This window comes from Diadema antillarum, unplaced genomic scaffold (genome assembly GCF_040938485.1).
Source record: "Diadema antillarum isolate AM-2024a unplaced genomic scaffold, OU_Dant_1.0 scf00000063, whole genome shotgun sequence".
NCBI classification, from domain to species: Eukaryota; Metazoa; Echinodermata; class Echinoidea; order Diadematoida; family Diadematidae; genus Diadema; species Diadema antillarum.
In genome coordinates, this window is record NW_027270952.1 from 5,487,012 (window position 1) to 5,498,282 (window position 11,271).

The window sequence follows — 11,271 nt, forward strand, 5'->3', positions numbered from 1 at the left end:
TATAAAGATATGTACTTCGAACACCAGCGTGCTCTTACATAGCTCGAGAAGCTGCTGTAACGTGAGTTACCGAAACATGAACTTTTTAACCTAGCAATTTTACAATGCCCAACTGAGACATGGTATTTTGGATTATCAAATAACTATGCAGCACACATCCGAGAAATATGATGGGACTTATAGTCTTTGCTTCTAATTCTCATAACAGAGGTCTTAAAATTGTAACGTGAGTTACCATGTAACGTGAGTTACCACAATGTAACGTGAGTTACCGACATGATTTTTCTTTAATACCAAGAAACGATATGAAGGTTGTGATTATTTAGTAACCAATGAGTACATGATTACTGAACTCTTGTATTAAGATTCTATTTCCAGTAGATTGTTATTCTCTTGGTCTCTCTCTATCACCAAACCAACTGGTCTACATGTACAATGTATTAATTACACATGGATTGTTCATCACATGTGATAACTATTAATAACCTCCTGATTGGGATAATCACTGCATGATTACTCTTGAAAAGTTCTTGTTTTTGTAATTCAAGTGATTACTATTTGACATTTCATAGTTTATACCTACCTGTATAGACCAAAGCCATTGTTTATGAGGCTCGCTTCCTTCTGTTTTTTCTGAGATTTTTGAGAACTGAACATTGTGAATTTGACACGCTTATGTGTTTTATACTATTCTACTCTGAGGTTTTAGCTATATTGTTGCAAAATCCTACAATGAAACTTTTCCATGTTTACTATAATTTACTTTACATGCTGATCTATTACCAAAAACTTGTTGAATGTGAACCTCATTATCAGACATTTTCTTTAAGAGCTGGACAGTCATGTACCTTAAAGCAAACTATCAACATTTTGTGATATTAATAGTTAGCCTCCTGATCACAAAATATTTACTATTCATGTTTTTCATTGGGATTCACTGCTTCAGTCTGCTTGATTACTCTAGAAAATACTGGTATACTTTGTACATGTATGTACAATTTAAATAATGGCTACTTGACATTTCATAGACCAAAGCCATTGTTTTTTAAGGCTTAAACATTTATGAACATGTTTTATTAAACTGATCAATACTGGTAGCAGATAACTAAAATTTATCTGCAGTTTCTGTAATTCAAGTCTAATTTCTGTATCAGTTTAGTATAAGAATTTGTAAACAAATCAAACATACAAACAATTGATTATTGAGTAATTCAAACAATTATCAAATAATTGGAATATAAATTGCATTGTTTAAAAGTGACAAGATTTATTGAAATATTCATTTCCACAGACTACATGTACAGGTCTCTAGTCTCGTGACTCAGTGTATTAAATGGAATAGTTTATGGATGACTTGTTTTATCTAGATAGCCTGAAATCCATTTAAATCTAGTAAAATAAAAAACAATCAAAATTTTCTCAATTAAATCCTCAATTTCTGATGCATTTGTTAACTGGAAAAGAGTGCAATTTAATGAAATAGACTCTGTTTCACGTCATTTTGTTGAATACAATTTTTTGTCTCAGTACAATGAAAGCTTGGAAAACGACTCAATTAAAAATGAAATTTATCTTCAAGTTGGTATTCTAAATGTAAAGTTTCCTGCCTTTTGGTAATCTCATGGATAAAATGGGATTAATTACTGTAGATTAATGTTCAAATCAATTTAGATTCTTTATTTATGGAGTTTGTTTGTGAAAAAAAGTTGTCTTGGTAAGTTTTCTTTGGATTATTAAGACAAAAAATCGTCTTGTGATCATGTGGACAAACTGTAACGTGAGTTACCGTAACGTGAGTTACCACTTCACATGACGATACCTGGAGAATGTAAGACAATTTGAATTTTTACCATACTCGGTGATGTATGTTGTTAGTCCATGACTTTGACACAATTGACTTTAAAGTCTGTTTCTTGTTTGAGGAAACTTTTGAATATAAGACATGCCAAATTTTTGCATGTCCAAATTATGTAACGTGAGTTACCGACATTTGTAGTGTTTTTTCTCATAGTTCTCATAAGAGTCTGTGGATGTAATGTTGCTGTGAGGTAGGATGGAGGTGCATGATACTCATTCACATATAGTAACTCATATCACTAATTAGGTTTTAAGGATATTGATCTCAACGACCTAATTTTGAGTTCAAAATGTAACGTGAGTTACCGTGGAAATGCCCCAAGGCATGCATGCAACTTGTGTGATCATCCTTTTTTTTATCTAGTTCTTTTTCACAGCAATTTTAAAAACAAATGCCTTAACCTTTGTTTTCCAAACTTACTGTCTCTTTTCCATTATGAATAACAATATATTGAGTGGTAAGTGGGACAACAGGTCCAAACACATACTGTTTACAAGAACTAGACTTACACAGATTTTCTGGTATTCAAAGAGCTGTGAAGTGAAGTCCAATCCAAGCAATTTACTGTGGGAATCATGTTAATTCCCACCACGGCCGTCAGATGGTAAGACGGTCTAACTCGAAAATTTGACTTTTTGAGGTAAATTCACTTTCCGGGACATGTGAGGGTGCTCTTTCCAATGGTGCTATCGAGAAAATCCCATCATGTCTTGTTTTAGAGATAATTTCCGCTATCTTGGTACTTTTTTGTATTTTTCCTTCAGATTTGATGGTAAAACAGTCTATCTTTGAGTTAGCCCATTGTCGGTTATATCGTTTGGAGGTAAGACGAGCTATCTTTTACATAAACCATATGGGCAATTCCGCAGTTAGGTGGACATGACATGGATAAAAGAAATGTGCCTCTTTATCTTACTCTTTAATTTAGGTATCAACTAATGCCATGGATGTTCACCAATCACTAAGGTCTTTCAAATTCAGTAGATTTTATTTTTCATATTTATTGATTTTGCGAGATCCAAAACCATCATTTAAAATGTACATGTGGGACTGGGGATGCTGAAATTCACTTAAATGCAAATTACAGTGGGTTGCTTTGAAATTTTTTCCTCAAATTTTTGCTAAAAGGTAAAAGATGAATACATTTAAATACTCCAGAAGTCATGTGACATTTTGTCAATTACAAAAGGGTGAAATGACCTGCGGAATTACTCCGGACAAATGTAACGTTACTAACCGTGACGTTACTAACCATGCATTTGGGGGTCTAGCTGATAAATTATTGGTCGAACTGCTAAAAATATTTGCGTGAACGTTTGTCATGATGCAATAACTGAAATTAATGCAACACTTTGTTTGAAGTAACTTGAAATTTTGCACACTTTTTGTTACAAGACATTGATTTTTTTGTCATGTCCTTTTTTCGTAACGTTACTAACCAGCCCTTTTAGTTGCCATAGCAATTCTAATATTTATTGGATTGTACTCATTCTTTTCTATATCATAGACCTGTGGAGGATGAACAGGTTTTAACATGATTTTGACTTGAAATGAATAAATGGTGATTTAGTAGTAAAAATAAATATCTAAATTTCTTTAAATGTAACGTTACTAACCGCGGAATTGCCCATATACAGAATGTAACCTTCTTAATTGAGACTTTTTAAATCATCGCTGTCAGATGGTAAAATGGTCTATCTTCGAGTTAGACCAGTTTACATAGTGTTTGTGGTCTATCTAGAAGATAGACCATTTTACCATCTTATGATGTGTAGCGGGAGTGTATACATGTGCTGTGGTTAAACAGTCTATCTGCACAAATATCTCATTTATTCTATAATTAAAACCCCAAATAAGCACAAAATTCTTCAGTTATCAGTGTTTAATATGCTTCTTCTTGTCCCATTGCTAAAAATACATTATACCCACCTCCTAACAAAGCTCAAACCTCTAAACTTTAAAGTCATTTTTCTCAGAACAGCAATTTTCGAGATAGACCGTTTTACCATCTGAAGGCCAACCATCCTTTTGCCAAACGTGATCAGAAATGTTGCTGCTCCACAATAAGCATTTATGTGTGGAGGAGTTTAATAAAATTGAACTTCAGTAACAGCAAACATGGAATGAGGTCTTGACAATGACATTGACTTCTGACCACTGACCATCATATAAAAGGCTTTTGACCAAAAAGTGCAGTGCCCTGCCAATGTTCTTGACACCTTGTGGGTGGAGTTAATGTGGTTAATTTAAAGCATACATAATCACGGATAAAGCTTTCACATTTTAGAATTGATGTTGACCAATGTATAAAATACATTTTACCTTCAAAAGTCGCTTACAACTGTCATTGCAGCATATAGCCTTCAGATACACCACCATCATACATTGTATCTACTGTACAATGCAGTTTTTTATACTAAATTTGATACACTTTGAGTTGGAGCCAATTGACACTTAAATGGCCATGCCACTTACGAAATGCCTTTTGCATTCTCAATACAGAGGTACATGCAAATACTATCTTAAAGGACAAGTTCACCTTCCAATTTTCCTCAAACTTTCACTGATGTGTTCTACTAATATTGCTGCATTCTCTCAATCCTTATGTATATGAAGGTGCACTTGTCCTTTAAATCTAATCTTGTTCAGCAACTACAGTATGTCCAGCAGTTGGTAATGTCACAAAAACAGTGTGTGCAATGAAAAACTTCAAGACTTGCACATAGAATCTTTTGTTTTTGGCCAGGTCTATGGAACTGCTTTCACCATGCTTTGACTGCCTGGTACGCTGATCAATGTGTACACTAGTTGTAACAATGTGTATTTTAAAGGCCTTTCCCTGAAAGAAAGCTATCGTTCCGTGGACTATTTTAAATAGACCATGGTTCCCATCATCCCGGATCACTGATCCCATTCCACAGCATTCTCCCTCCTGGTGGGATTACACGTGGTAGGATTATAACCACAGTCATGTGCAGTGCAGGGGCGGATTAATCCAGGATTAGTCTTCAAATATACTGCATAGACCATGCGGAAATTTGAAAAAGCACGAAACACTACCGAGTATCAGTGGTGCCACGGCTTACCCACATACACACACAGACACAGACACACACACACACACACACTATTGTACATAAAATCAAGAGAATACACCAATCCCCATGTGAGTGAGCATGTGTACAACAGAGCAAACCTAACATCACCACTCCAACTAGGAAAGCACTATACTTTGGAATTGCAGAACCACATTTGTATATTATTTCAGTATCACTTTCAAAAGTGGGCACTTTCCATACACGTGATGTCATTAACTGGTATATACTGTATATGGGATCTCTCTATTCCTGAAAACAAGGTATCTCATATGTCCTTGCAAGGCTATCACATTGTCTGACTCTCATTCATAAGGCAACATGGGATCTCCCCATGGCTGATAATAACTTTAGCATGCTCACTTTTCTCACAAATTATTGCATCTTTTTCCATTTCTCTTACAATCAAGTACTGAATTTTTCAAAGTATTTTATATCAAACTTGTAAAGATGAAAGAGCATTATGCACAAAAAATATGTGATAATTGTTCTTCGAATACAAATTTTGTATGTTCCATTGAATGCAACTGCACACTCCAAAATGGGGTCTGTAAGTCCTATGTAAGATGAAAGGACATGTATACCAACTCATGTGTCATACAATACATGATACAATTTCACACAAATCTTATTTTAATGTTTTTTTTTTATGTTTTTTAAAGGCTGGGCATATTTGTTTGTTTGTTGTTGTTGCTGCTGCTGCTGTTGCTGTTGCTTTTGTTGTTGGGGTGCCAAAACTGGTATCAGATACATGTGCATAGTAGTCACAGCACTTGTACATGAATTCGATATACTGTCAATACCTCATCTCCAGGACTTAGCTGTTCTAAACATACAACATACACGTACATGTACCGGTATATACCACGCAAACAAAACAAAATGAGGCAAATTAGCATTTCATCAAAAAAAAGGATACAAGTGTAGTTATTTCTTGAAGAATCTCTTTTGATTTCTCTTCATCATTGGCCAGGAGTCTCTGCAAAGGAATTGAAATCAATGATAGGGCATGAAAACATTGGCACTAAAAGCACATGATTGATGGTACACACAGTTACCACAGGGAGGTTGCTTCCCACCTCCCTGGTTACCAGCTCTACATCATCAATAGATAACACAATGTGTACATAAATAACTGACTCTCACTGTCAGGTTGACAAGCTGTTTTTCCATTGATGCAAAACAACACTGAACACTGAACATTTCTTGGCAACAACAAATGCCTTGAAGCATCTGACCCCACTGTAATTACTGGGCACTTTCGAGCTGCTGCTGGCAGCTGCAGGTCCCCCCCCCCCCCTCATTCTCTACAGGCTCAGTCAGAATTTGCTTGAATCTCGACAATCAGATTCGACTACACAATTGCTGATCACTGAAACAGTAGCACAGTACATCCTGTATATCAATGTCTCAGAGAAAAAGACAAGTCTGGATCATGACATGTGGGGACATGTATAATCAATCACCTTGGACGAAGTCAGGACACACCTTCTCACACACACACACACACACACACACACAAAAAAATTACTGATGGTGTCTAAAAGGAGCCCTGGGTTCTAGGGCACAGAAAATATTCACATACACTTGTAATCTACAACACTCTTCACTTGTTCAATAAGGGAAAACAAAAATCAAAGAAAAGCCATATGTCTCGTAGCTCATGGCTACATCATAATCTAACTTGTACATTTGTATCTCACACAGCAACTTTCACTGATATTATCAAGAATGGATGTTACTCAATGTGATATGTGTTCACAATATTTTCACACGAATAAAAACATCACAACTATGTACACAGAATAAAACAAAGGAAGAAAGTGTAAATGAATATTCTCGAAATGGCTAATCTATCTAGAGCACTCCAGTATGTCTATGGAAGAATTTCCCTGTCACAAATAATGGGTATCTGCAATCTGGTAAATCCAGTTCATATTTCAGTTGATTCTAATACATAGGTCCCTACAGTTTTGCATAAAGTGGGTTATACATGTATACATACAAAAATGCACAATACATAGCAAACCGAACGGAATAAGTTTCATGAAAATTAATATTAATAAGGTAATTAAGGAAGATATGTAATATGATGTTGTCACCATCTTATAACTTCCTTGTCAACCACAAACTTATGAGTCCATGACTTGATCACCTCATCTACATGTAATTTGAATAATGTCTAATAGAACAGCTTGTAAGTATCATGTGCTTGCAACTTATATCACTGTTATTAAGTTACATACTGTACATGTATAAGAGTCCATACCTCAATTAGTTTAGGTCTGAATTTGGTGGATTGCATTTTCCACTTAATGGAGTTGCTTTGTGCTTTTGGGCATCTACATGTACCACAAAAATTTACCTTTGTATAAAAAGCTGCTCAAAGTTGCAGTGGGTTCTATGGCACATGTTGCAATTTCCAAGACCATTACAACAATTTCTATCAGCCATTGCTGCTGACTATAAATATCGTATTATTAGTTACCAATAGTCAGAATACCAACTGGTCATTGATTGGCTAAAACATGACTCACATGATTGTAGCAGGCCATTTGTACTGCTCTCCCTAGGACAGGACATTCTTGGGGGCAATTTCCCATGGGAGAATTTTAAGCGAGTGCAAACATATGACATACATTGTACAACTTGAAGTCTGAAGCAATGCACAAAAGGGCAAGCACTATGAAAATGCATGGGTTAGAAACCTCTGTATGCATGAGGCACAAAGACAATTGAGTCACAATGTATGTGTAGGATACTGGTAATCTGCAGCATGCTTGACTGCATCTGAACTTCAAATCTGATTCTCAGAAAGTCGTTCTGTTCCTTTTTTTAGAGGGGGGGGGTGGCTTCTTTGTTTTGTTTTGCTCTTTTCTTTTTCTTTCTTTTTTTTTTTTTGGTGTTTACAATTTCTGCAGCAGATCTTGGGACATGGGTTTCACAAATTCGGTATGCATCATTTTGAAGATCAGGGTCTGGAGAATTTCAAAATTTTCTCCTGAAATCAGAAAACCTGTGATTTGTGACTAATAAAATCAATTCATAAAGATAGGTCACAAATAATTTTCATTCAATCCTGCTTCCTTATATTTATTTCTATGATCTATATAAAGGGCATACATGTTGGAGTGATTACATGGAGGCATAACCTGTTTGTCTTGAGGGGAAATCAATTCAACTGCAAGATGATTGTCACATTGAAGGTTTCAGAGATCAAAATGTCAAAAAATTTTATGTCACTAGCCGTCTTGTCTAAGTTATTGTGACTACATTCTTGTTCAAGACTTTTATCATGCTTTGTGAAAGAAAGAAAAAAAGTAAGTGAGGGTAACTTGAACACACTAGGTACATTTGTACACTGATCGAAACTTCCTACATAACTCTGTTAATTCCAGAGCAACCCCTCATGGTATCAAGTTTATTTGTAAGCACAAAGAATCAAGCAATGAGTACCCATGACACAATATCAAATCAGAAGACTAATTCCTGTGTTAAAATTAATAGAATGTATGTAAGTTAAAAGACTACTAGTATGCATTATAAACCAACGTCCATTCACCATGTACCAAATGAACACTTGGTATTAAAATGGGCATAGACAAACACTGCCAATGGAATTTCCCACACTTTGCAATCAGAATTGCATGATTTCATTTCTTTCCAAAACACCTCAGCATTATGGTTCATGCACGTCTGGCATGTTTTACTTCAAGGAGTTGTCTCTTTTTTTTTTTAGAATCTTTTGCTTTAATAGGTTGCTTCTCAATTAATTCATGAAAACACCAGCCTTGAATAAACACTTTTTTTTTTAGCAAGGCAACATAAAGATGATAAGATTATATAGCAATCAATAAACTCATACAAGAAGAGAATAAGGGGATCTGGTCTTCACTGAAATGCTCCTCTTTCACTAGAATTTTGTCCTTCTGCACAAAATGATGCACACACACATACCTTCAAAGCAAACTCCTTTCCTGTCGAACTCTCTTGAGCAACAAACACAAAAGCAAAGCCACCTAAATGGGAAGACAACATGAACATGGCATGAATATCATATGACTCTTACTGGCATTCTACAAAATGTTTAAGTACAGAGTAATTGCACTATATGCATGAAACTAATTTGTGTCCCTTGCCCTTCCAAAAATATGATTCAGTTTCAGTAGACAAAGTACAAACAGCTGTTTAAATAAGGGAAAATCACTATCAAGAATACTGAAATTAGATGGATGGATATTTAGAAGATGATATTTTGATACCTATGTATACAAGTGCATTGATAACTTTACTTACCTGTTAGTTCCTTATTTCCTCTCAACTCATTTCTGTTGACAAATCATGCCTACATGTACACTGTAGATTAAATCAGGCACTTGCAACTGCTTCACTACCAGTAATTTCAAATATACAAACTTGTACAAAGGTGCATACATATTGTAGATGTACGTATGCATGCATTGCTTGACATTTTTACTCCACCTACATAATATGATCATAATAAATTTAATCACACTACCGTTGGTATCACAGTTTTGTAAAGTTTGCCTGATATCAAGTTAGGGCTGAACTTTGCATTTGCTTCTGACCAAATGCAAAGGTTCAGGTGATACTATTTTCAACAGAATGTGCGCTTCTGCCAGGAATACATTATGTACGCATATTATACACAGCCCAGTCGCTGTAAAACACGTGTTTCGTGCACGACGTCTGGTCAGGCTAACATACGCATAGTTTCTACAAATTACAAGAAGTACTGTAGCGTGCCTCAAACTGCTAGGTAGGCCCATATTTCTTATTTTGGCTTGCACTTGACCATGGCCATGTTTACACTTGTACAATGTTTCTTGCAATAAATGATTTCATTTTTTTAGATCTAACATCAATTATCGTATAGTCGCCACTTGTGTATTTTTCCTATGCACTTCCAGGTTGGTGAACTAACGATAGGCACTGAATTACTTCGCCGCCCATAGCGCGCCACGTAATAATATTAGCGCGTGTTTTTATACACACAATTCAATGTAGGAATACTAGGATGCACAGTGCATCATCGCGTTTGAAAAACTGTATTAATCTGCCACCTGAAATCCATTCTAAATCAAGAACATCCTCGTACTAATAATGGTTTTGTCACCTGTTGTAGTGTTAGTGTCGAATAGACTAAATACATGGTATTCCATTTGTAAATTTAATTGGATTACAATTAGAACATCTAATTATTTGTGTTTTTAGGGAGGAAAAAGGTGAATTAGGAATGTATTTTGAGAGCGATGAAAATCCGCCGTCCCGGCTGATCTCCGATTGCGGCGCGCGTTACATGGGATGTGAATGTCTGGCGACTTTGAATTATAAGAGTAAGATGTGGTGACTTATGGTATTAAATTGACATCAAATCGAGAGTTCTATCTAGACGAGTATGACCAAAGTTGCTTCGAAATTAGACCTGCATTGAAGAGAAGATGAAAACATGTGAAAAAAATAATTTGTAAAATTCTGAAGTTGTAACCCAAATTGGTAGGCTCTAACCATCCATGGCCATGCTAACAATTAGTTACTTAGCAAAGTTCTGGGCCAAGTTCTGGTTCCTTTTTACAATGGAACAGCCTTGCCAACTTTAAAACCACGAAAACTGTGTGTGGCCCCTGTAAATGCTAAACCCCTGACCTGGTCCGTTTAATACGTGTATCTACAACTGTATGCCCAATTAACGGCAGATATGTAAAGTGATACCGGCATTAATTGAAGTAGCAAATTGTTGGGCAGCATGCAGCCTTGCTTGTTTGACTAAACAAAAGAACACGAAATAACTGTGCTTCTAGACCCTGTGCTGTGAGAGCTGCTAATATAAAGTGCTATAGACTAGAGTATAAAACTGTTCTCTTACCCTCAGCAATCACTCGCTTCACTCGCAACTTGGTCTCGCCGAGTTCCACTTGCTGTCCAACAAATTCACTCCCCCTATCACTCTGGCCCCCGAGGAGCCCAAAAGCAGATCTAAACAGATCAGACATTATAAAGCAACAAACTTGTTCAATAAAATGTTCGAAGATATCTCCGGCATAATTATGGGATTACATTCATCAGATCACAGAAGTCCCTGCCAGATTTCTGCATCACCGGCGCTATCAATACGAATACACACTGTCGTGTGCACAGTAATGCTATACGCCGAACCCGGCGACAGTGCCTACATACGATTACCAGTACACGTACATGATTGTATCCCCATGCCAGTCATACACACATGACCTTTGACGTCGAGCTTTTGCGGTGGGAGGGTGCTATGAATGTGTGTTTTGCTATAGCGCCATCTAC

General features: G+C 36.2%; 1 protein-coding gene across 1 annotated transcript in view; it reads right to left on the minus strand.

The window, feature by feature from the left end:
* Positions 1-11,071, minus strand: part of LOC139716310 (cyclin-G-associated kinase-like) — a 31,122-nt gene extending 20,051 nt beyond the window's left edge. The window contains exons 1-3 of the mRNA XM_071627871.1: positions 10,841-11,071; positions 8,911-8,972; positions 5,873-5,932 (exon numbers count right to left, since the gene is read on the minus strand). Of these exons, the coding sequence (XP_071483972.1) occupies positions 5,873-5,932; positions 8,911-8,972; positions 10,841-10,967 (249 nt within the window). The 5' untranslated portion in view covers positions 10,968-11,071. The remainder of the gene's footprint in view (positions 1-5,872; positions 5,933-8,910; positions 8,973-10,840) is intronic.
* Between the last annotated feature and the right edge of the window lie 200 nt (positions 11,072-11,271).